The 26,669-nt window shown below is 48.9% G+C and overlaps 1 protein-coding gene across 1 annotated transcript; it reads right to left on the bottom strand.

The window, feature by feature from the left end:
- Nucleotides 1-6,861: 6,861 nt before the first annotated feature.
- NEFH (neurofilament heavy chain) lies at nucleotides 6,862-25,956 on the bottom strand. The gene is made up of 4 exons (XM_081174786.1): nucleotides 24,932-25,956; nucleotides 14,533-14,732; nucleotides 10,806-10,930; nucleotides 6,862-9,482 (listed from the first exon to the last, which is right to left on the bottom strand). The coding sequence occupies exons 1-4, from the start codon at nucleotides 25,815-25,817 to the stop codon at nucleotides 7,838-7,840; spliced, it is 2,856 nt and encodes a 951-aa protein (XP_081030912.1). The 5' UTR covers nucleotides 25,818-25,956; the 3' UTR covers nucleotides 6,862-7,837.
- Between the last annotated feature and the right edge of the window lie 713 nt (nucleotides 25,957-26,669).

Below are 26,669 nucleotides of genomic sequence, written 5' to 3'. Positions count from 1 at the left end.
CTAAACTAGATGTGGGGAACCTTTGGTTTTCCAGATGTTGCTGGAACTACAGATGTTGCCATTGGGCATGCTTGCTGGGGCTAATGGAAGCTGTAGTTCATCAACATCTGGAAGGCCAAAGGTTCCCTGCACCTGATATAAAGGAACTGAAGACCACGCTTATTTTGGTGGACTTCAGCCCCCAAAGGGATCACTATTGAGCAAGCACTCCTGTGTCAGATGTGCTCTCTGGGGGTCTGGCAGTTAACAGTGGAGGATTTGCCCTAAAGCTTGGAATCAAGTAGGGCCCCTGTACACTCAAAGCATTCTCTGCTGAGGTTTCCACTGCCACAAGGATAGCGGTCTATTACACAGGTGCAATAATTCATTTTTAGCTCAGTTTTCTCTTTGGCTCAGGGTGGTCCACGTGTTTATACCAAATAGGCTGCAAAAGTACTTCACACAGAACTCTGCACACTGCCTTATCATGCGGAGTGCAGGGAGCGAGACCAAAATCTGAAACCTCCCACAGCCCTTGGACTGTCTTCCCAAAGCCAGGTTTTGAGAAGGTGGCACAAAGCTTTGGCAGGGTCCTGGAACCTTCCTTCCTAAAGCTGAGAAAGTGCTAACTAGGCTTTGAGAAGGAAATAGGAAGACTCTAGGATAGGGGTCAGCAAGGTTTATCTTGCCTGGGCCGGCTTGGTCCCACAGAGATTCCTCCATGAGCCAGATTGCGCACACGCCTGCGATTTTCGTTGTCTGCGCATGTTCAGACACGATTTTCAGTGCCATGGAAGTAAGTCCCCGTGCCACGGCGCAGCACGCAAGTGGGCAGCTCAGTTTGGAGGCAGCTCGTGGGCTGGTCAAATGACCTCTGAAGGCCACTTCTGGTCCATGGGCCTTAGATTGCTGACCCCTGCTCTAGGACCCTGTCAGAGCCCTCATGCCTCTTTCTATATAAACCTACATAGACTCAGGTCATCTTTCTGAGGCCCTTCTTTGTGTGCTGCCTCCAGGCCTTTTCTGCAGTGGCTCCCCATTTGGGGAACGCTCTCCTCAGGAAGATTCGGCTGGCACCTTCATTATACACCTTTAGTTGCCAGGATAAAAAGGTTCCTCTTTAACCAGGCCTTTGGCTGATTGACATCCAATGCCTTTTTAAAATGTGGCCGGGGTGGGTGGGTAATTGTGTTGCTTTTGTTTTTATTTGTATTATGTATCTTTTGTTTTTATATTGTGATTTTATGTTGTTACTGCCCTGAGACCTGTGGGTATAGGGTGGTATACAAACAACAACAACAACCCATTCAAGAACCCTACTGAGTGACCTTGGGCCTGTCACAATCTCCCGGCCTAACCTACCTCACAGGGTTGTTGTGAGGTTTAAATGGGGAAGGGGAGAACTACAAGTCACCTTGAATTCCCTGGAGGTAAGATGGGCTAGAAATGGAAGCACTGCAACAATCTGACCCAAGCTACCTGTCTCCAGGCAGGCAGAGGGTGGCGCTGCCTATCATTGGCTCTGGCTGTGCCTACTTTTGATCTTTCTGCTTTCTGACAGGCAGTGGCTCTCCAGGGTCTTGGGCAGAGGCTGGGCTCTCCCCATCGCCTGATCCTTTTAGCTGGAGGCTTGGACCAAGGGGCTTCTGCATGCAAACCACCAGAGCCACTCAGTGAGACGTCGTGTTATGAAATGACATTGGCAGAGGGCACTCGGGAACAAGGAGATTGCTTTGCATCTCTCTCTCTCCTGATGACTCCGATGTATATCCAATTAGCTTTCCTTTTTGATGTTTGGTCTTCGGACGCCTTTCCAATTCCTGCCGCCGCCAAGAATTGTTTTGAATTGGCCCTCGCTAATTAATGTAAAGCAACTGTGCAGATATTTTCTCTCTTTTTTCCCCCTGCTGGGATTTCGTCACAAAAGTGCCATAGTCTTTTTCACCTTGGAATGGGTCTTCCATCTAGAGCAGGGGTCTGCAACCCGTGGCTCCGGAGCCGCATGTGGCTCTTTTACACCTTTGCCGCGGCTCCGGGGCGGATACTAGTGAGGGGAGGAGGCGCATTGTGCGCCCCGACACTCCCCACTGTGGCGGGCGCTGTACTGGCTGTGACGTCGCATGGGGGTGGTGCGTGCGTTAGTCACACACGGTCCCGACGTCACGTTCCCGCCCGCCCGCCCGTTACATTGTAAGGGGCATGTACGCTGGTCACTGCATTGAAAGGGGGCATGTACGCTGGTCACTGTTTTGAAGGGGAGTGAAGAACACACACACACGAAAAGGTAACTTGTTAATTTAACGTTTATTTCTATGAGGAGGAGTAATTCTGAGGGGTCAAACAAAGGAATAATAAAAAAGTGACAAAAAAGTTATTTTTATAATGACGAGTTTTGTGGCTCCCAGTTTTTTTTTCTTCGGAAATGGGTCCAAGTGGCTCTTTTTATCTTAAAGGTTGCAGACCCCTGTTCTAGAGCAATTGAGCTCTTTTTATCCAGGAATAAAGGGAAGGGAAATCCTTCCACTAAAGCAGGAGTAAGCAATGTGGTGAGAGCCAGTGTGGTGTAGTGGTTAAGAGTGGTAGTCTCGTAATCTGGTGAACTGGGTTCGATTCCCCGCTCCTCCACCTGCAGCTGCTGGGTGACCTTGGGCCAGTCACACTTCTTTGAAGTCTCTCAGCCCCACTCACCTCACAGAGTGTTTGTTGTGGGGGAGGAAAGGAAAGGAGAATGTTAGCCGCTTTGAGACTCCTTAAAGGGAGTGAAAGGCGGGATATCAAATCCAAACTCTTCTTCAATGTGGTGCCCACAAGATACAGCTCCTATCATCCGAGACTGAGAAGCCAAGCAGCTGTGAAGTGGTGTACACAGGAATAGACTGAATCTGGAACAGCCTCCCCAAAATCTGGTGTCCACCAGAAGCTTTGAACTACATTTCCATCGGCCCAGTTCTCTTTCTGCTGGGATGAGTCTGGATCTCTTTGCTTCAGAAACCAACATTCTGCGAGCAAGAAGACCTGCCTGGAAGCCTCGGTGGGCAGGGCTGGCTCTAGGTAAAGGGACTCCTTACCATTAGGTCCAGTCGTGACCGACTCTGGGGTTGCGGCACTCATCTCGCTTTATTGGCCAAGGGAGCCGGCGTACAGCTTCCGGGTCATGTGGCCAGCATGACTAAGCCGCTTCTGGCGAACCAGAGAAGTGCACGGAAACACTGTTTACCTTCCTGCCGGAGCGGTACCTATTTATCTACTTGCACTTTGACGTGCTTTCAAACTGCTGGGTTGGCAGGAGGAGGGACCGAGCAACAGGAGCTCACCCCATTGCGGGGATTCGAACTGCCAACCTTCTGATCGGCAAGTCCTAGGTTTAACCCACAGCGCCACCCGCGTCCCTAGGGCTGAGGACTGGCTTTACCATTAGGCAAAATGAGGCAGGTGCCTAAGGCGGCAGGTGCTGTGTGGGCTGAGTGGCCTGCTCTGCACCCAATAACCTATCCTGCCGACTTCCTATTGCAATGAGATTCATCTGATCAGCCTCTGTAGGTGGAATAGGGACACCATCTTGGCCTTCGCCTCAGATGGCAAATGTCTTGGGCCGGCATGTTTATCTGCATCCATACTGGCTACCAATTTGTTTCCAACCCATTTCAGAATGCTGGTTTTGACTACTAAAGCCCAGGGCCCCTACCCCAAAAATGAACCTTTCTGGACACTGAAATTATCACCTGAGCTCCTTCTCAGAGGACCACCAAGGGGGGTCTGGAGGATGGTGACAAGAGAGCAGGGCCTTTTTCATAGTAGCTCTCTGTCCTTAGAATTCTCTTCCCAGGGAGGCCCGCCTGGCCCCAAATTTGTCATTGTTTGGATGCCAGGCAAAGACGTTTTGGTTTCCCAGTGCGGCACCGATAATAATTTGATGTTCGTTGTCCTGTGTTTTAAATATCTTTGTATATAGCTATTGCTGTGCTTCATTCTCATTGTAATTCACTTCTTTTGTAATTTACTTGTAATTCACTTCCCAACTTTTTGTAGTTGGGAAGCAATACAGAAATCCAAGAAACCTAATGTATGTGTGGAAAGAGGTCTATCAGCATGCAGAGCCAAAGGGGCAGGCAGGCAACTGGACAAAGACCTGTGCAAAGTCTCGCTCCTCCACGTAGACACTTGTCTGGCTTTTATTACTGCACTGGTAAATACAGCTTGAATTCTGCAATCTGAGGTGCATCTCATAACTGCTTTTGGAAACCCCCAGCAAAGCTGATTCAAGTACACGAAGGATCAGTGTAACATACACACCCCACCCCTTGTGTGATTATCCCTGTATTTGGGGCTGGGAGGAGAATGAAACAAACAAAAGCTGATTCCAGGGCCTTGCAGTTTGGTGAATGGGATTTAATCACATACCAGCAAATTCACAGTACGCAATTGTTATGTACTGAGTTGAATAGGATCCAAAATGCAGCAGTCTGATTGGTCCTAGAACAATAGGATCCAGAATGCAGCAGTGTGATTGGTCCACAGGAGCCATCCAATCCAGCTCCAGTTGGAAGTGAATTCGCAACCTGATTGGCCTACAGGAGAATCCCAGAATTAGCCAATCACGTGGGGCCCATTGTTTAAATAATGTATATAAAGCAGACATTCTGGGGGAACTTCCATTCCTCCTCACCACTATGGGCTGAATAAAGAGCATGAAATCCACTCTCGACTCTGAGTATATTTAAGCAATTAAGTGGGCTTGATGCTCTTGTGCAACAAGATCTCTCCCTCCCCTCCCAAAGAAGCTGGACTTTTCGCAGCATAGAAAGTTGACGGGAATATGCACTGGGAAGTGTGTGCTCAACATCACGTCCCTGCAGACAAATAGGAAGAAATGCTCAATTGTCTGCAGGTGTCATATAACTCTGCAAGCTGCAGATCAGGACAATTACTCAATCGGTGAGGCATCTTAGAGTGAACGCAGGCAGCTTGCATGCTTGTAGGATCTAAGACAGCCCTGAGCAAAAGAAGGGTGCGGGTTGCAGTGCCAAATCGAAAATACTGCTGCAAAGTGGGAAAGCCACTTGGGTATAGGCTGGACTTGTAGCAGAAGCACACCTGGGGCCAAACCAAAGGCGGAAAGGAAGATCCATTAAGAAGGGCAGTGGATCCATTGGTTTTAACTAGTACAGGCTACTTATGAGGACAGTAGGATGCTCATATATATTACATGAGTAAGCTTGGAAACCAGGTCACATTAGGCAGGAAGCTGATAGACAGTGAGTTAATGCCAAGGGATACAGAGGATGCTGCTTTATGCAAACCGCTGGTCCACCCAGCTTAGTTTTGTCTACTCTGACCAGCAGCACCTCTTCAGGGTTTCAGGCAGGGGGCATTTTCTGTCCTGCCAGGAGATGCTGGGGAATGAACCTGGGATCTTCTGCATGCACAGGTGTTCTACATTGCTGGTTGAGAATAAATGTATTTTTTTAGCACATAGAATTCAGCGCCACAGGACAGGGTTGTGGCCAGTAGCCTTCTGCATGAAAAGCTGGTGCTCTGCCATTGAATTTTGAGCCTTCCCTTAAGATGCAGGGACACAGGAAGCGGCTTTATACAGCATCTGGTCCTTCTAGCTCAATCTAACTGGCAGCAGCTGCCTTGGGACCTTCTGCATGCAAGCCAGTTGCTCTGAGTTACAGCCCAGCCCATCCTGGAAGCCTTAGACTGGGATGAGATGAGCTGCCTAGGCGAGTGCATCTCAGTCCCTAATACTTAGGGTTTCTAACAGCCTAGTTAAAGGAGCAGAGGAAGCTGAAGTCAGAGCATTCGGTCCAGTATACCTGAAGGAGCGTCTCCACCCCCATCGTTCAGCCTGGACACGGAGGTCCAGCTCTGAGGGCCTTCTGCCGGTTCCCTCCCTGCAAGAAGTGAGATTACAGGGAACCAGGCAGAGGGCCTTCTTGGTGGTGGCACCTGCCCTGTGGAATGCCCTCCCATCAGGTGTCAAGGAAATAAACAACTATCTGACATTTAAAAGACAGTCCTGTTTAAGGAAGTTTTTATGTTTGAAGTTTTATTCTGTTTTTAGTGTTCTGTTGGGAGCTAGCCAGAGTGGCTGGCGAAACCCAGCCAGATGGGCGGGGTATAAATAAATAAATAAATAAATAATAATAATAATAATAATAATAATAATAATAATAATAATAATTATTATTATTATTATTATTATATTGAAATTTGAAGTACTTTATTGTCACTTGTACAACTTGTATACAGTGAGATTACACGAGCACCCCCCACTCAGCTCTCTTAGTCTGAATTCCCCTCGTTTACTGACACACACACACCAAACCCAAAAGTCAGTTGCCCTGTTGTTATCTTTTCATTCAGCAGCCTAACAGCCCACGGATAGAAGCTGTTCTTTACCCTGTTGGTGCGACTAATCATACTTCTATATCTTCTCCCTGAGGGCAGGAGATCAAGAAAGTGCCAGCCAGGGTGTGAATCATCCCTGAGAATTTTCCTCACTCTCCTGAGGCAACATTCTTCCACTATTTCATCCAGTGGATTGACGGGACAGCCCATAATATCTTTTGCTGTATTCACCACCCTCTGTAGGCACTTCCTATCAGACGATGTCAAACCAGTGTACCACAAATAATAATAATAATAATAATAATAATAATAATAATAATAATAATAATAATTGCTCATTAAGCCCAGGATTTCACTCCGGCAATGACTCCCCAGGATCTTTGCCATTACTTCCTGATCCCTTTCAGTGGTGATGCCAGGGGACTGAACTGGGGACCTTCTGCATGCAAAGCACATCGTTTACCACTGAGCTCCACCTGCCAAACCTTCCCTCTTGACACCCCAAAAAGGAGACCACAACACAGAGGAGAGAGTCAGCTCTTTGTAAGCATTTTCATTTGCTTTTATTGCACAGAAGCAACTGGAAGTGAACGTTTGACTGGCTGTAGTGCACTTCTTTTTTCCAGTGGGTGAGTGTGTGCATGTGTGTGCATGGTTTTTTTGTTTTTTAACGACAGAGGGCACATCTATACGTCAAACCTAAGCCAGGTTTTCAACCGGTTTTGACCGGCCTGGCTCCCTCCCAGAAAACATCGGGAACTGCTGTTCTCCTGCAAAGGGATTCTGCTGACAAATCCCTTTTTGGTATCCATGGTAAACTTGTATTTCCCAGGGTCCCTTAAGAATGGAAGCGAGGAACCGAAGCAATGGAACCAGTTTTGAAACCCGTTTAGGTTTCCGGTATAAAACGCGCCCTGAATGACCTTCCTCCTGAGACCAGCTACGGATGAAGCTCTCGACAGTGTGAAAATGAAGACAAGGCATTTTTTTCTAGATCGTTTTGGAATTCTCTAGCCTACTATACATCTCCCAAAGCATAAATCCCAGCTCTAACGGCATACATTCATTTATTGCATTCGACCCATCATTGCCCGTACTTGGAAATAAATGCACTTATTTGAAAAGGGCAGTCAAGTTTTGCTCTGGATATTCCCCTCCCCTCCTCCCTCTCCCCGTCCCTTAAATAAATTCAAGTGTTTAAATGTGGCATTCTGCGTATATCACATTCTGCTACGGAAGCTATCATAACATTATTGAACCACCTTTTTCGGGGGGTGGCGGCGGCTCGGTTCATTGCTTATTTGGGGTGTCTTGTTTATTTTTCTTTCACATAAACATATTGCTAACATGAGCTCCATGCCTCGGCGGGTGAGCAAGAGTCACCACTCGCCTAAGCAGAAAAGGTCCAGCCTTCGAAAGGGCAAAAAAAGGAGCCCGTCCTGAGGCAGCGAGGGCCCTTGAACAGCTCCTCCGACATCCGCCGGTGCCTCCAGCTTCCTGCCTCTCACTTCTCGCTCTTCTTCGCTTTCTCCTCTGCCGGGGATGCCTTCTCTGCGGCTTTGCTGTCTTTGGGGTCTGTGCTGGACGACTTCTCCACTTTCTCAGCCTTGGGCTTGGTGGCTTTGGCCGGCTCCTTTGCCGGCTCGGCCTTGGGGGTCTCCTTGACCTCTGCCTTGGCTGGTTCTTTGGGCTTGGCTTCGGCTTTGGGCTTCTCCTCCGGCTCCTTCTTGGGCTCCGCTTTCTCCTTCTTGGGTTCCTCTTTCTTCTCTTCCACCTTGGGTTTCTCGGGCTCCTTCTCAGCCGGTTTGCTCGGCTCCTTGGCCTTCGCTTCTTTGGCTGGAGCCTTTGGCTCGGGCTCCTTTTTGCTGGCTTTCTCCGCTTCCTTCTCTGCCTCCGGCTTGGCCTTCGCTGCCGCTTTGGTGGGCTCCTTTTCCTTCACCTTATCCTCTGCCTTGGAAGGTGCCTCCTCCTTCTTCTCTGGCTTGCTGGCTTTCTTCTGGTCTTCCTCCTTCCCCTTCTTCTCCTCCACCTTGGCTTCCTGTTTTGGCACATCCTTGGCCGGGCTCTCCTTCTTGGGCTCCTCTTCTTTCTTGCTCTCTTTCTTCTCCTCTACTTTTGGCTTCACCTGAGCTTTTTCCTCCTCTTTTGCAGGGGCCTTGGCCTCCTTCGCAGGTGGCTTGGCTGGTTCCTTCGGTGGGGGCTTCTCCTTCTCAGGTGACTTGGCTTTCGGCGGAGTCTTGGCTTTCTCTGGGGACTTCACCTCCTCCTTTGTGGGGGATTTGACCTTCCCTGGAGATTTGGACTCCTCCTTTGTAGGGGTTGCCCCTTTCTCCGGAGATTTTGCTGCCGGAGACTTTGCCGGAGACTTGACCTTATCTGGAGACTTGCTCTCCTCCTTGGTGGGAGATGGAGCTTTTGCCGGAGACTTGGAGTCTTCTTTGGTAGGGGATGCGGGCTTTTCGGGAGATTTTGTTGCCTGAGCCTTGGCCTCTTCCTTTGTTGGAGACTTCGCTTTGGCCAGGGATTTGGTTTCTTCTTGCGTCGGGGAGGCAACTGCTGGAGACTTGGGAGCTGGAGACTTGGGAGCTGGAGACTTGGGAGCTGGAGACTTGGGAGCTGGAGATTTGGGAGCTGGAGACTTGGGAGCTGGAGATTTGGCATCATCCTTCACTGGCAACTGAATCTTGTCTGGAGATTTGACCTCTTTTTCTGGAGGTGTTGGTGCTTTTTCTGGAGCGTCTTCTGCTGATGGAGATTCTTTCTCTTTTGCCTCTCCTTCTTCTTCTTCTTCTTCTTCACCACCCTCTCCTCCTTCAGATTCTCCCTGTTCTTCTTCCTCTTTTGCGTCTCCTTCTTCTTCCTCTCCTCCCTCCTCTGCTTCATCTTCTCCTTCTCCCTCTCCCTCCTCCTCCTCCTCTTCCTTTTTCTCACCTCCCTCTTCCTCAGTGACTTCTTCAGTCACTTGAACTTCCTCGGTCTGCTCCTCCACAATCACCGTCTCCTTCTCAGACTTCTCCACCACTTTGATTTTCTCCTCACTCTTGAACTTGATGTGGGTGGAAATGCTGGGGGCTTTGGGGATGGATTCAGGGAAAGGAAAGAGGCCCAGCCCAGCTCCCATGCGGCATTCCTCACCTTCCAGGAGTTTCCTGTTTCCAAAAAAAGGTGGGTGGGAGAAATCAAAGGAAGTCAGAGTCTGCTAAACCAATTGGCTGCGAGTACCAATCACCATGCAGAAAACCAGGCAGGCGTACAGTAATGGCCACATCCACACCGTACATTTATAGCGCTATGATATCACTTTAAACAGTCATGGCTTCCCCCCAAAGGATTCTGGGAGCAGTAGTTCAGTAAGGGTGCTGAGAGTTGTTAGGAGACTCCCAGAGCTACAATTCCCAGAGTTCCCTGGCAAGAGGGATTGATTGTTAAACCACTCTGAGAATTGTAGCGCTGGGAAGGGAAATAAGGGTCTCCTAACAAATCTCAGCACCCTTATTGAACTACTGCTCCCAGAATACTTTGGGGGAAGCCATGTTTAAAGTGGTACCATAGCGCTTTGAATGTGTGGTGTGAAGTTGGCCAGTATCTACCGTATTTTTCGCTCTATAACACGCACCCAACCATAACACGCACGTAGTTTTTAGAGGAGGAAAATCCGTAGGCATGCCACCCGTAGGCATTCCCTCCATAACACGCACAGACATTTCCCCTTACTTTCTAGGAGGAAAAAAGTGAGTGTTATGGTGCAAAAAATACGGTATTTGTTTTACTTTGGCTGGTGCATAATGTTTATTCCCTTGGCCTCATTGCCAGGAAAGTACCTGGAAAATAATGGCTAGATCTATGTCTAAATAGACACTCCACAGTTTTAATTAAGACCTCATCTAGGAAAGCAATGTTAGTGGTCTCCCAGGGACCAGAAGCATGACTCATCTCAACACGAAGCTGCACCTTCAGTTGTGTGGGCCCAACTCTGTGGAACTCCCTCCCACTAGAAGTCAGGCATAGGTCATCTCCCTGCTGAGTTTCAGGTGCCTGATTAAAACCATTTTATTCCAGGAGGCTTTTGTGTCCCGAGTGCTCCTCCGATATTTTAAAATATTTCAGGTGTTATTTGTTTAAATTTCTGAGACTTTATAAATTTCTGAAGTTTTTACATGTTAGAGGTTTCATTTGTTTTCAATCTTGTACATAAAAAATAAAAATCCTTGTATGCCGCTATAAGACCTAAATGGTGAAAAGCAGGGTATACATTTTAAAATGAAATATATTTTTTAAAAAAATATAAAAACCCAAGGAAAGAATGGGTTGTGGAGGAGTGGAATTGAAGGACCGAGGTGAAGAAAACAAGGCTGGACGTGCACAGGGATGAGCCTGTGTACGACAGCATGAAAGGAAATGATGCCGTGTCTGGAGGAGGAAGGGCTTACGCCTGTGAGCCTGTCAGAGTAGGGAAATGAAGCGACACCTACCTGTAAGCTGCAATCTCTATATCCAGAGCCATCTTGACATTCAGCAAGTCTTGGTATTCCCTCAGCTGGGCTGCCATCTCCCACTTGGTATTCCTCAGCTCATTGTCCAGCTGGGCGATGCTCTCCTATGAAAGAGAGGCAGGGAAGAGTGTGGGTCATCTTCAGGTGGCCAATGAGTGAACAGCAGGGTCAAAACTGGCCCTAGCACTAGGCAGAGTGTGAGGTGACTGATGCCAAAGGGCCACAGTGATGACCCAGTGTGGGGTAGTGGCCGGTCCAGGGTCATGGAGGAATCGAAGACCTACTGTAGCCACCGGCATCCTAGATCTGCCCAATCAGCATGAAGTTGTTTCACTCTTTCACAGTCAAAGCCTTTGACTGTGATAGAGAAGAAACAGGAAGGGAGGGCAAAAAGTATAAGAGGCTACCATATGTAGTGGCAATGTACAATTATTTAAAAGGCCTGGGAAAAGACATATAAAGATTTGAAGAGAATGTGGGAAATGATTGTTATTTAAAAACAAATATGCTAAGCCCATTTATTTATTGTTATTTTTGTTCGGATTTATTGCATTTGCATCCCAGGAATGGAAGGAGATGTACATATGGCTCTTCCCCCTACTCACAACAGTCCTGTGAGGTTGGTCAGGCTGAGAGGGCCACAAGTGAGACGTGACACGATAGTAAAGGTAAAGGTAAAGGGACCCCTGACCATTAGGTCCAGTCATGACCGACTCTGGGGTTGCGGAGCTCATCTCACTTTGCTGGCCGAGGGAGCTGGCGTACAGCTTCTGGGTCATGTGGCCAGCATGACTAAGCCGCTTCTGGCGAACCAGAGCAGCGCACGGAAATGCCGTTTACCTTCCCGCTGGAGCGGTACCTATTTATCTACTTGCACTTTGATGTGCTTTCGAACTGCTAGGTTGGCAGGAGCAGGGACAGAGCAACGGGAGCTCACCCCGTCACGGGGATTCGAACCGCCAACCTTCTGATCGGCAAGCCCTAGGCTCTGTGGTTTAACCCACAGCGCCACCCGCGTCCCAGACATGATAGTAAGCAGGGTTTAATAGTGGCACAGGGCAGCTGTACCGAAACATCAGAGGTGTTTAATCTAGTGTGTCTATTATCAAGCGCACGTCTGGGACTGCAATGGTCCTCGTGGCTGGCAGCAAATCCTCAGGGTTCCCCCCCCCCCTGCCAGAGTTGAGATCTGAGGCTCCCTGCTGCTGTTTCGTCCTATTATTTGTTTTGTTTATTGATTGTGTTTTAATCTCACCTCCCCCCCCAAGGAGCTCAAGGTGGTGTTTCTGGTTCACCCGTCCCCCATTTAATCCCCACGACAACCTTGCAAGGTAGGCTAGGCTCAGAAGCAGCCACTGGCCCAAGGACACCCAGTCAGTTTCCTCATGAACCCTGGTCTCCCAGGTCCTAGTCCAACACTCTAACCACTACACCACACTCCCAAAAAGTGGCAGGTGCCCACCCTTAATGAGTTTTCAGTACTATGGGCTGCCACAGGATATTGTGGTTGACATGTTGCTGTTAGTGCTTCTGCAGCAGTTTGTTTGTCTTATCTGCCCTTGGTTTTCTATTATTTGTAATTGGTGTTTGTGGTTTCAATCCTTTTACTGCGCTGGGATTACTTTTGTGGTGAAGGGTGGCTTAAAACTATCTTTAAATAATTAAATAATCACACACACACACACACACAGAGAGAGAGAGAGAGAGAGAGAGAGAGAGAGAGAGAGAGAGAGAATATTTAAGAGTGAAATCTCTTTCTCCCCCTTACGACTTCAACATCTTTGACCTGGATGCAGTCCAAGCGGGACTGCACTGGTTTCGGTGCATGCTTAGCCCTCCCATTGAACTCAATGGGGCTTGAAAGTGCTTGGGTTTTGGCTAGATCAAATGCAGGCAGATTTCAGGCTTCTGGGATCTACTTTGCTAGTTACTGGAAGGCATCTGAGACTGGTCAGAGGTGTCACCAACCCACCACCAGCCTTCCTTCTTACGAGTCCAAGGAAGTGACCCCGGCTGCCAGCTTCCTCCTCTTTCATCTCATTGTTGCCCCTTGTAGAACTTGGCAGGGAGGAGGACAGAGACAAAACTAAGAATTAATTGGCTCTGCCTGCCATCAGCTCTGGCGCCCCCTAGTGTTGGGCTCCCTGCCTTCTGCCCAAGCAGCCCCAAAGGGCATTAACTGCCACTGGCAGAGGCCTAAGACACACCAATTAGAGCTTAGTCGAAAAGGCACACACTCCAGTTGTAATATGACAATAACGATAACCAGTGGTTTTTTCCTGGGGAGATGCAGGGGGACGCATAGCCCTAAACATTTTGGTTAGGAACATCAACAAAACCCCACTACAGTGGTACCTCAGGTTACAAACACCTCAGGTTACAAACACTTCGGGTTACAGACTCCACTAACCTGGAAGTACATAGTACCTCAGGTTAAGAACTTTACCTCAGGATGAGAACAGAAATCGCGCCACAGCAGCGCGGCAGCATCAGGAGGCCCCATTAGCTAAAGCGGTAACCCCTCAGGTTAAGAACCGTTTCAGGTTAAGAATGGGCCTCCGGAACAAATTAAGTATGTAACCAGAGGTACCACTGTAATAATAAGGTTGCTTTGTGGAGCATTTTTTGCTTGGTGTTTATCTGCATGTGTATATAAGGGAGAGAGGTTGTCTTCAAGCCAACCAGAAAAGGGACTCAGCTACATTAGTAAAAAAAAACCACAACATTTTGAATGCGTTATATGCATGCAACACAGGATGGCGCCGGAGAGCAAAAATAAAAATAAAAAATTCTATGCGATTTTTACATAGTGTTTTCTTCTTCTTTTATAACGATTTCATTTCTAACTTTTTAATAGTGTTTTTTCCCCATGTGTAGATCCACCTAAGGTCTGTTTTTTGTTTTTAATAGCTGTATGCCTTAGGTCTCATCTAGACGCAGTATTGTACCACTTTATACAGTCATGGCTTCCCCCAAAGAATCTTGGGAAGTGTCGTTTGTTAAGAGTGCTGAGAGTTGCTGGGAGAGACTCCTATTCCACTCTCCGAGCAACAATTCCCAGAGTTCCCAGTGAAGAGGGATTCATTATTAAATTGCTTGGGAAACTGTAGTTCTGAGAGGGAAACAGGGGACTCCTAAGGGTGCTAAGAGTTCTTAACAAAATACACCTAAGCCCTACTCAGAGTAGATCCACTGAAATTATCAAACCAAAGTTACCCATGCCTATTAACTCCAACCGGTCTGCTCTGAGGAGGACTGCCATTATCATCCATTTTTAAATTATTATTAAAGATTTTCTTGTTTTACAGAAGTATGTGTAATGTCTCTCGTATTTTTTCCATGTAACATTTTTACAAATTGAAGACAAGATGGCACCCTCTTCAATCCACAGACAGAGGTTGATAATGGTGGTAGTTAGATCTTCCTTCAGTGCTGGCAGTGGGAGAAGCTTCAACACTTCTTTTCTTAAACATTCTTGTCTGTTTTCAGCCTAAGAGAGCTTGGCTTATCCTGGGCTATCCTTGGGTTATACAGCTAAGACTGGTGGATTTAAATCCAGGTGGTGAACACAGATATCACTGGACTGTGGCCCCATCCTTCCTCCCCATTGGCTGTCCCCCATGGGGGGGCTGATGAGACCTGATATTTGAAGGGCACCTGGTTGGGGGAGTCTGTAGTAGGCAGCTGCCATTGGCCCACACATTACCTGATAGGAGAGGACATCAACATGATGGCGGTCTTCTATGTCGGCCCTCTGCCTCTCCAGGGATTCCTTCGTCCCTTTGAGAGCTTCAAGCTCGGTGGTTTTGGATTGCAGTTGATGGCGGTATTCGGAAATCTCCTCCTGTGCTGTACGGATGGCATCGGTATTCACCTTGGCCACTTCTGACAGCTTGTCCAGCCTCACTGTAATGTGGGGAAGGGAAAGGAGAAAAAGCATATATCCAGTCATTGGCAGATGAAGATGATGGACTTTATGGAGCTGGCTGATCTCACTGGGAGAATCCACGACCAGAAAGAAGAGGAATATCAAGAAGACTGGAAGAAATTTAAAGACTATTTGAATAAATATTGTAATATTTAAAGATTTGTAACTACTTGAAAGAACTAATTAGGCCTAGGATTAAATAAATAAATGAGAAACAGAACGATAAGAAAAGTTAGGAAATTTGATTATAACCGGAATATTGTTTTTTGGAATAATGATATTGGAAACTGCTACATTCAATTACATGATGGAAGAGATTAGAGGAAGTCAAGTAATATGTTTATGAAGTTGGAAGTTAAATTAATTAATTAAGTTTTATTGTGTTTGTGTATGTGGTGGTATTCTTGGGTATTATTTGTGAGGTTTGTCATATTTTATTTCTTTCTTTTTTCTTTTATTATTGTTTTTCTTATTTTTGTTTTATTGAAGTTATGTGTTTGTATGAAATTCAATAAATATTATTGGGGGGGGGGAGAAAAACCATCTATCCAGTCGCAAAGCATGCCAAAATATATCGTCAAGGAAAGATTGCAGAGTACAGGCCATTCCTACTCCATCCACAATGGTCCAAAACAGGAGTGAACTCCAATCCCAGGGCCAAATCCCCCCCCCAAGGACTCTTGATATGGCCTTTGGGACTCTCCACATGCTGTGCCCCTTCCCATGTGACAGACCTCAGTGACAGGCTCTTTGCTATCCCCTTACCTAGTGCTTTTGCCAGACTGGAATGTGCCCCTGAAATGTGATTGGACGAATTCCTGGTCTGGACTACATAATTCATTGAGGACCAAGCTATTCATTGAGGCTGCTAGACATGATGGCTGCGCTTTGCCTCCATGGTTGGAAGCAGGGCCGGATTTAGGTTTGATGAGGCCCTAAACTACTGAAGACAATGGGGTCCTTTATATGTCCAGCTGACCTTTGTCAACAACAAATTGTCACTGTTTTTTGTGTTGAGTTGAATATATGCTATATGGTAGTTTATGGACCTAATAGGTATCGAAAGCCATTTGCACATGTTACCATGCAACCAGTCCATGCAGAATGTAGGCACCCTATACAGTGGTACCTCAGGTTAAGTACTTAATTCGTTCCGGAGGTCCGTTTTTAACCTGAAACTGTTCTTAACCTGAAGCACCACTTTAACTAATGGGGCCTCCCGCTGCCGCCACGCTGCCGGAGCACGATTTCTGTTCTCATCCTGAAGCAAAGTTCTTAACCCGAGGGAGTATTTTTGGGTTAGCGGAGTCTCTAACCTGAAGCGTATGTAACCCGAGGTACCACTGTATATAGAAATGAGCAAACCAGTGCTATTTTAGAGAGCAGGCTAGCAGGTGGGGCCCGTTACTTACACAACACAAAACACTGTTGCTGTATGTAGGTTTTATTTTATTTGTTTTTTATCTTATATTTTGGAAGTGTACATCCAGTTTCTTCCCCTTTGATTTTTTGGGGGGCTCCAAGAGAGTGGGGCCCTAAGCTAAAGATTATTTAGCTTGTATGTAAATCTGGCACTGGTTGGAGGGCAGTACTGCTACTGAACACCAGTTCCTGGAAACCACAGGAGGGGAGAAGGGTCTTGTTCTGGGGTCCTGCTCCTGGCCTTCCCTTTGGAGCATGTGGGTGGCCACTGTGAGAATGCTGGATTAGATGGGCCACTTGTGTTCTTGTGATCGTGCCTCCTACTTCCCTGGCGAGAGAGAGATGCCAGTAGGAAGCTCTGAATTGTGCATGGCTTAAATGTAGCCTACAGTACTCAGGCGGCAGAGAAGCCTGTTGCTCCGCCCACTTTTTGCCACTGGCCACGCCCACCACTGCAATGCCGGCCCGCTTGCCCCAACCCCCTCCAGCTCTTTTGGACTACAGATCCCAGCAGCCCTAGCTAGCACAGCTGCGGAGAGATGGGGGAAAGAGAGGAGGAAGGGTTAATAACGGGCTTGAGACAATTCAGCCGCTTTGGCCAGCCCCTGATGGGAACCTCCAAGCCTCCATCACTTCGCATCCTGAGAAGGGCAGCCCAGCCCCCTCTGCTGGGATCTGCAAGATGATTCAGCAGCATCATCCGGAACTAGGCAAGTTCCGGGGAGGTGGGGAATGAACTGTGCATTATTAAAACATTCTGAATGGATTTTTTAAAAAATACAATATACTGGTTTTGCACTCATTTAAGGCTGTTCAGGTTTAAAAGTGGAATGAATCTTGCTCTCAAATGTAAATAGTCTTGCCTCAATATGCCCTCTACAAAAAACCCACAAAACTGATTTTTATACTTCTTTTCTGTGTTTTGTATTATTTAAGCTGCTGGCTTTCTGTGTGTTGTTTGCAGCCTCGTAAGCTATTAGGTATACAGCCTTGGATATAAAGAAGGGTTTGATCCTGATCACCCACTAGATTCAGCAGGGGTTTCATAGCTCCCAGATGCAAGGGGAACGGGAGGGGAATTTGGATTTTCAGGTGGCATCCTGTGGAGGGATAATACTTCGCGTTACTGCCTTGCCACATATGCAGGCAGATGGATGCAGAGAATGAATGTCAGCCCTTTCTCGCTCTCTGCTTTCCAGTCACCCGCGCTGCGATGATGGTAAAGGGTTTACAAAACCCAAATCAGTTGAATGCTATTGTTAAGTAGCTGTGAGCTCTTCTGATCTCTGCTCATACATCATTTGTCTCTTTGAGAAGGGCTCGCACAGCATTCACATATTGCTGACTGCAGCATCCTGAAAAACAAACCTTAATGTGTTTGTACTTCTGATTTTCCAGAGAGGATCAGCAGCAGTAAAGGTGGCAAATGGAATGGAGCCTAAACGAACGCTGTATTCTCCATGGTGCATAAATATGTATTTATTTTATTTTATTTCACTTTTTTACACTCAAAAGAGCTCAAGGTGGCGTGTATGGCATTCTCCCCCTCTTCATTTAATCCTGGCAAGAACCCTGTGGGTAGGATAAGTTGAGAGGCAGTGATTGTCCCCCAAGTCTTGTCCCCCCCCAGTGAGCTTCATGGCTGGGTGAGAATTTGAGCCCTGGCTTCCCAGGTCCTAAGTCTGGCACTTTAACCACTGAACCACACTGCCTCTCTAATGTGTAGTCAACATATGACACTCCTCTCCAGAAGGCAGGATAACAGCCTCTGATTTAGGAATATCCTTAAAGGGATTGAGATAAATGCAGGATGTCTCCACACACACATACCAGTGGCTGGGAAATGTCATGATTGCTCAGGGCAGCTCTGCATTCAAAGGCAGTTAACCTCCGAATACATAGAGGAACATAAGAAACAGCTTTATACTGAGCCCAATTGTTGGTCCATCTACTTCAGTATTGTCTGCACTGACCGGCAGCAGCTCTCCAGGGCTTCAGACAGGAGTCTTTTCTAAAATCACTTGGGGATGCCAGGGATTGAATCTGGGACCTTCTGCATGCAAAGAAGATTATCTGCAACTGAGCTAGGACTGTTCCCCACTGAGCTATGGCAGCCAGAGAATAAGCTTTTCCCAGAAACATTTCCAGCTAGGGGGCCATAGAAAAATGATATGGGCAAGCAGTGGGCAGGAAGAGCAAAAAATAGATGAGGTAGGTCAGAAAAAGGCTGTTTGGTTTAACTGCTATTAGAAATGAAGGGTAGGGAGAAGGAAACACCTATGTCTTCATGGCCATAAACGAACGGATCCTGAGGAATGGAAACTAACATAGACGAACAGATTTTCCTGCATCTTGAAAATAAGGCTGAACTTTGTAGGGTTGCAAGAAGTTTTGTAAGGAGAACTATATGCATTATTGCGAAAAAGGACTAAGAAGGAGTTTATTTAGGATTTGGATTTTATAGCAATAACTATTAAAATAAAATGCAAAATCAGAAAGAAAGTTAGAAAACCAATAATCCAGGTTGACAGAAGTCCTAGGCTGTGATAGCCAAAGGTTTCTCGGGGTTAGTGTGCAGATGAACGCTAATATTGCAAAACACCTGGTCTTTTAAGAACTGCATAGGAATTATGATTTAAACAGTTGGTGCTGAGGAAGACACATTCTGGTTTGGAGGTGGTGGTGCTCAGTCTCTCCAAGCGAGGAGAAGGACCAGCCATCTACAGAGATTACTTTCTGGAGTGCCAGAATCAACTCCCTGCCCCACCTCCCTCTGACCCAGACCAAGGCCCATGCTGCTGCTTTAAACGCTTGTTCAAACCATCTGCATACACAACTGAGCTCTTCATCGTGGGATCCGCAACAAAATTTTGCAGTGTCTCCCCACCCTTGGTTAAGAGTGCTCCTTTTCATATTTCTAGCCTGCCCTACTCTAAAAGACTCAAGCAAACCAGTTATTTTCTCCCCTGCCCCTCTTTCGTCGTTTTCTGCCTGTTCCATCACCAATTGACATTCATTATTCCGTAGTTCCTGGGGCTGCTGGTTTTGGCTGCTGGTTGTTGGGGTTTCGGGGGGGGGGCAGGGAGGAAGTCCCCTAATTTAATTTTCCTGTAAGTATTTTGTACTATTGTACTGCGGACTTCAGGATTCACCAAAGCATGGTTATATATATTTCTCATTGGCCAAATTTGAGCTCAAATCCTGTCAACACTCAACCACCTGAAGTCAGTATCAATGTTGATTCTGTGTGTGAGAGAGAGGGGGGGGAGAGAGAGGGGGGAGAGAGAGAGAGACTTCAAATCTCCCCTTCTTGGTGGAGAGATTGTACTGTGTCTGAGGAGTGACAGCCTTAGAAGTCACAGATTAGCTGACAGTTGCCCTGACTGAGCTACACCTTCAAAGCTCACACAACCCCACTCCAGACTTCCAGATAGGAGGCGCCCCTCTCAGAAAGGGAGAGCTGGTCTCAGCAACCTCGACACACACTTTGCTGGATGGGCTGGCCTTGGTGATGTCTGGGCCTGCAGGCAGCCATTCTTGTTGGGAAAAGGCCTCTGCCACAGGGTTCTTTTGGAGAAGAGCATAGCAACTGTGGGATCAAGGACAGGAAGCCTAGGGCAGGGGGCAGGGAAATTAGTTTATCATCAGTCACTATTGCAGTTGTGCTGCCAAATTAGAACTTCTCTCAATCCCACTGGCATCTGAATCACGGCAGGTGGTTATCCACAAGAGAGCCCCTTCTGCGGCTGCTCCAATACAGTAGCATTTCTCCCCAAGGAGAGGTTAGACTGGCTTCCTCTTTGTCATATTTCCACTGACAGCCTAAGACCTTCTTATTCAGACACGCCTTTGAAAACTAAGGTGCAGACGATGCTGATCACTGGGCTATGGTCAGAGGGAAATGTATCTTAACTGCAGGTTCTAAATCTGTTCTGGTGCATTTTAATTATTGCTTTTAGCTGGTTTGTTCTTATTACTGTGTTTTTAAATAGTGTTTTTAAAGGTTGCAATGTTTTTTGTAAAAAGGCAAGATGAATAGATTAAATAAACATAGCCATAAAAACACCCCTCACAAACTCTGTCTGTACATGATCAAACAGTCCCACCCCCCACCTGCATTTGGGGGGACTTCATGACCCCTTTCCTTTACTTTTTTTTTAAAAAAGATATTTATTAAAGTTTCAAAAAAGGTTACAAAAATAAGAAAAAGAAAAAAAATGACCCCTTTCCTTTCTCTTTTTTTATTCCTGCAAGCCTTATATCTCCCCCTCATTTGCCAATAACCTGCCTCTTATATGTGGGTGGTGACATTTTCTCTTAGTGACCATCACTAATGACTCCATTGGGAAATTAAGGAAGTGGTAATACGTTATGATGTCTGGATGGTTTCATTCTAGAATAACCGCAGGAGTCAAAATCAGTAGTGAAAATGGACTCAAAAAGCCTCTACAAATGACCATACAATGGGGCATTGGGGAGAAGAACCGTCCTTTTAGCACCTCGTATTGTGAGCAGGGTGTGTGTGTGTTAAAACTGACCTGTCTGCATTAAGTGACCTTCAGGTGTGCATCTCAATTACTTTCCGTAGGTGGTTCTCTTTAGGCAGATCAAACTGCTTTTGTGGGGCCAACCTGACGATTTCATCTGAAGCCGCCTCTCAGTACGGAAACCTGCCTGACAGGACTATAATAGAGCCTTTAAGGTCACATCCCACTCACTCTTAAGCCTGTGCCATTTTCACAATGCAGGCATGCTGAAGAGCTGTCAAGCAACATACTTTAAAAGGGCTTGTGGCACAGATAATTCTAGAAGCTGGGTGTGTGTGTGTTGCAGTTTGCACCCCCAAGGGAAAGAGATAAGCTGCTTTTTGCACAATGAAAGTGCTATGTGAAACATTTAATTTAATAAATAATAACCTGGTGCCACCATAAGCCAGGCTTTTCATTTCCTCACAATAACATAAACAGAGTTTGGCTGTTGGAGCGGGCAAATGGCCCATCCAGTCCCCTATCTTGTTCTCACAGCTGCCACCCAGATGCCTGTGGGAAAACCAGCTTAGATATTTGGCTCAAATTCCTGCAGCTGCCCTCCAGGCTTCTGCCAGCCTTTATGAAAGGAGGAGGGTATTGCTGGTGGCTACCAAACAGGAATGGCTAAGGAAAGACAAGAGAGCTGTTAAAGCTGGACTGCAACAACAGCCGGGATTTCCCAATCTGTAGGAAGTAAAAATATGTCCCTCCCGCTAACTTCCAACAACCCCTTACAATGCTAAGAAGGAGGAGGTAAATTTAATAATAGATTGCGGTCTTGTGATCGGAGCCTCTCTCTCTCCACTAGTAACACTCCGCGTCAGTCTTAGTGAGGAACAGAGCAACTGAACCCCTACTGCACGGTCTAAAGTGGTGCAGACTAGGGCCTGGGAAACCAGGGTTCAAATCACCATTCAGCCATAGAACTTAGTGGGTGACCTTGGGGTAGTCACTGCCTCTCAGCCTAACCTACCTCACAGGGTTGTTGCAGGGATTAAATGAAGAGGGGGAGCACCATGTACGGTGCCTTGAGCTCCTTGGGGGGAAACGGTGGGATATATATATGCAACCAATCAATCGAACAGCGGGATAAGGACCTCCGCCGACAACGGCACAAAGGAGGATCAGCACCGCGGACAGCGCCCGCGCCTGTCATAATAACAAAGCAAGCGTCCTGGAAAAAATTGCTGGTTCAGGACCCTGGAGAGCGTCGTCCCTCCTCACCCCGGGGGCCCTGAATGCGGGTTAGCATGGCCAGGGGGCGCGTGGAGAGGAAAAGAGCGCCTAGGTGGTAGAGACCGTGACTCCAGCCGTCCAACTTTCCGGCTGGTTCTGAGAACTTGCTTTTGCTGCAGTCCCTGAAATCCGCCCGTGCTTGGGAGTCGAAAGGGCTCCGTTTAGGGGGAGGAGGTCGTAGCAAAAAGGTTAAGCACTTGCTTTGCATGCAGAAGGTCCCAGGTTCTATCCTCGGCGTCTCCAGGTAGGGCTAGGAATGTCCCCCCCCCAGGATCTCTGGGGTAGCCCATGAGCTACACAGACAGACCAATGGTCTGACTCGGTGTAAAACAGCTTAGGTTCCCTCCCACCTAACTCATTTTGGGAGGCGCGAGCGCTTGCACCGCCCGCCCGAACTGCATCCGATCCCGACGTTACCAGCCTTTCCGGGGCGCCCCCGCCCCGCCCCCACTTCAGCGCGCCTCTCTCGCTTCAATAGGTAGGTGTGTGGGTGGATCCCATGGGAAATGGCCAGAGGAGGAGGAGGAGAAATGGGGCGGCGAGAGAGGATCGGGGCCCTGGGGAGGGGAGGGGCTGCAAGAAGAGAAGTCAGACACCCTGCGCCAGCCTGGCAGCCGCCTCCGCCCCACAACCCCCCCTCCCCGCGTGCAGCTGACTTTGGCTTCAAGTTACTGCAGGAGGCGAGGACTGACTCAGCAGAGACTGCGGAGCGGCGCCCAGACACAGCGCGCGTCGTCCCCCCCCCTTCTCTCCAACCTCGTCCCATACATGGTTACCCCCACCATTTTCTCTCCCCACTCTCTGCAGCAAGGCGGATCGACCCCTTTTTCTTAGGTACCTCCGCAGTACGGATAGGACTGGTGACAGATTCAGTTCTCCCGGGGGGGGGGGCGGGGAATGTAGCCGCCTTTTGCACCAAGGAGAGAAATAGATTCATCTTTTCCCCCTGTAGAAACTGCACCCCCAGCAAATGAATGAAATGACACCCTCTGTCCCCCAGGAGTGACGGCGCAATACAGTGATACCTCGCATTAAATACTTAATTCGTTCTGGAGGTCCATTCTTAACATGAAACTGTTCTTAACCTGAAGCACCACTTTAGCTAATGGGGCCTCCTGCTGCTGCCGCGCCGCCGGAGAACGATTTTTGTTCTCATCCTGAAGCAAAGTTCTTAACCCGAGGTACTATTTCTGGGTTAGCGGAGTCTGTAACCTGAAGCGTATGTAACCCGAGGTACCACTGTACTTTCCTTCCACCGCTGTCCACAGTGCTGAATCAGTCTCCCTCCCTCCTCGTATTGGTGCAATGGAGCAACGCGCTCACAATCCAGGTATCCCCAAAGTTCACCACTACCCGCCGAGCCCCTGAATGCATTCTCTCCCCGCCCGCCGCCCCTTTTGGAGTCTTCCTTCCCACGCTATAGACTCTGGAAAGAGAGTCTTTCCTCCGCCTCCCAACTCCTTTAATAGGCAATCCACCTCCTCCTCCCAACATTTCTCCCCCTCCCAACGCATTTCCTAATCTTTTTCTATCTAGGCTAGCGTGCCTGACCTCCATGGCAGGACATCTTCCCCCAACTCAGCAGCTGGGGTGGGGCGATGACCGGTATCCCCGCCCCCCACCGCCCCCGCAGAAGTATCTTGTCCACTGCATTGGCCTATGTTATACAAGCAATTCTACGCGGTTCGTCTGCTTCACTTGAGGAGGGGAGGGCGAGTTTCGCTTTACCTGTAAGTGTTGCTATCATAGGTTTCCCACTTGAAGGTATTTAGACGTACTGGGGGGGGGGGACACCGAGATAGGGACACGCCCCCATTGCAACGCCTTCCTTTGCGTGGAGACTTCCATGACAAGGTCTCCATTTTTGCAGAGTAATGGCTTGTCAAGGGATGCCACCCCGGCACGCAGAGAACAAACCCGCCCGCCCCCCGAAAAAAATACATTTGGAAATTCCTCCGCTCCAAGGCGACTTGTTCCCCTCTTGCTTTGGGGTAGGAGCGCGATTTCAGGGATGGGGAGGGAAGCGCATGTGAGAGGGGGGGGGGGGGAGAGAAGAGAGAGGAAGAGAGGTTTCGCCCGGTATGTTTGTGTGTGAAGATTCACAGCGAGTTTTCGCAGCCTGCCCTTGAATATATCCAAGATGAAAGGGCTCTTTATCCAAAAAGAAGAAAAATCAACAGAGAATTTTGCAAGCGCTCCTTTTCGCACCTAACAACGACCAATTATTTAATTTGCAATTATGATGACATATTATTATGTTTGACTATAAGGAGGCGGTACATTATTAAAATAATAGCCAGAAAAATATAGTCCTGGAGAGGAATGAATCATATCTGGTTCTTTGCGCCCTACTATCTGGGGGCGGGGGAGAAAGGGGACCTTTAATGAAACCCACCAGCCCCCATCCGCTGACCCTTCCCAACGAAGGCGCGCTCCCAGCTTTGAAACTTCCAAACAGTTGCGGGGGGCTGGGTCCACTCTAGTATTACGAAGCGAGGGGGACACCCCCTCCGTTCCTCGCCGCTCCTTTGATGAAGCGGCTGCTAGGAGACAGCACTTTCTCCCTCTGCTGCCTCTGAGGTGGTTCTCCGGCCCGCCTCCCTTCCTAACTGCAGGATGGTTCTCCGACCGACCCCCTTTAGACTAAGATGCCTCCCCCCCCCCCGCAGCCCTACTTCCCTGCCGGCTCTCGGGTGGCTCCCCGGCGTCCCCTTCCTTCCTTCCTATTCCTGGGGCGGTTCCCGAGTGGCCGCCTCCTCCTTCCTTTGGACAAAGCTGCTGCCCCCGCCCAGCCCAGCTACTGGGGGCACGCCAGTGGTTCCCCGACGGCCCTCTCCATGTCCTTGGAAGGGTTGCGGGTGGGGTGACCTCCCCCTCCTTTGGACAAAGCTGCCCCCCCCCCGCGCCCAGCTCTCTTATCCCACCGTCGGGGGGCTCCCTGACTCCCCCCTCCTCCTTTCCGGAACGGCCCGCCCCGTCTATAGTCTCACCTCGGAACCACTCCTCGGACTGGATGGAGCTCTTGACGGTGTGTCCCTCCAGCTGGGCGCGGATCTCCTTGAGCGCAGAGGTGACGTCGGAGCGGGCTGCGGCGTCGCGAGCCTCGACGGCCACCTGGAGGGCGCTGCTGCCTTGGATCTGGAGCAGCAGCTCGGCCACCTCGTCGTCGTGGCTGCGGCGCAGGAAAAGGCTCTCCTCGCGCAGCGCCTGCAGCTTCTTCTCCAGTTCGCCCTTGGCTAGCTGAGAGTCGTCGGCAAACCTGCCCAGCGCCCGGATGGCCGCCTCCACCTCCTCGCGCTGCCGGCTCTCGTCGTCCAGGCGCTGCTTGAGATGCGCCAGATCCTCTTCCAGGTGCTCCTGCTCCAGCTGCAGCTGCCCCTTCTCGGCGCTCAGCACCACCAGCGTGCCGCGCATGTCGCGGATCTCGCGTTCGTACAGCTCCCCGATGGCTGAGCGCCCGGCCTGCTGCTGCCGCAGCGCCGCCGCCTCGGCCTCCAGCTGCCGGTTCTGCTCCTCCAGCGCCCGCACCTTGTCGATGTAGCCGGCGAAGCGGTCGTTGAGCGCCTGCAGCACCTCCTTCTCGTTCCGCCCGCGCAGGTCGCCGTTCAGCGACGACTCCAGGCTCTCAGTCGACGAGCCCAGCTGGCTCAAGACGCCCGCGGCCCCGGACGCCGACGACGCCCCCAGGCGCCGGTAGCTGGAGACGGAGACCGCCGAGCCCCGTGACCACGACTGCGAGTGGAAGCCGCTCGACGCCAACGAGCCGCTGCCGCCTGCGGAGCGCGCGGCTGCCGTCGAGTAGCGCCCGCCGCCGAAGCCGGGCTCCTTGCGGTACGAGGGGCCGCTATAAAGCGTGTCCATGCCGTAGCTCATCATGGTGGTGGCGGGGAGGGCGCCGCTGCCGTCGGAGCGACACGCCAGAGAGGCCACTGCGGCAGAAGGGAGCGCCGCTGTTCTTATATACCGCACGCCGGCGGCCGCCGAGCATCCCGGGGCCGCCCCTTCTGCGAGAAGGAAAGGAGGGAGGGAGGGAGAGAGAAAGAGACGGGGTGGTAGAGGAGGAGATGAAACGGCTTCTTCCCCCCTCCCCCCTCTCTCACACATATACCTGTGCCCGCATCCCACCCATCGTGCCAAAGGCAAACTCTGCAGAGTAGGTACCGGGGCTCAAAGTAGTACCCCGCCTTCCTAACCTGAGACACGGAGAAGGGTTCCTCGTTTGAAAAGATGTTCCGGGCTCAAATTATGTGTCTTGCCCCTAACGTGATATATATATATATATATATATATATATATATATATATATATATATATATATATATATATATATATATATATATTTCCAAGTGAATTTTTATTGTTTTCCTTACATATTCTTTTCCAACAAATTGTAATAGCACCATACATTCCCTTTGACTCTGCCGAGTCGCGACCCCCCTCCCTCCCCACAACTGGTATATTTATCCTCTTTCCATCACGCACATCATTCTCATATTAGTACTACATTGGAGGTATTATGTCAATCCTGCTAGTGTCTTGACCTCTTTACAATTCTTCTTTAAATATTCAATAAATTTACTCCAGTTATTTTGGTATCTTTGATCTCCCTGGTCCCTAACGTGAGATATATTATTTTGGGAGGTGGGGCGGTATTGTTTAAGAGGTCCCGGAGCTCACGTCTTTCCTCCACCTCCTGGCCTGAAATATGTGATGGTTTAATTGTTTGAA

The sequence above is a fragment of the Podarcis bocagei genome, assembly GCF_964188305.1.
Source record: "Podarcis bocagei genome assembly, chromosome: 16".
Lineage (NCBI taxonomy): Eukaryota > Metazoa > Chordata > Lepidosauria > Squamata > Lacertidae > Podarcis > Podarcis bocagei.
This window is presented reverse-complemented; position numbering and strand designations above follow the sequence as displayed.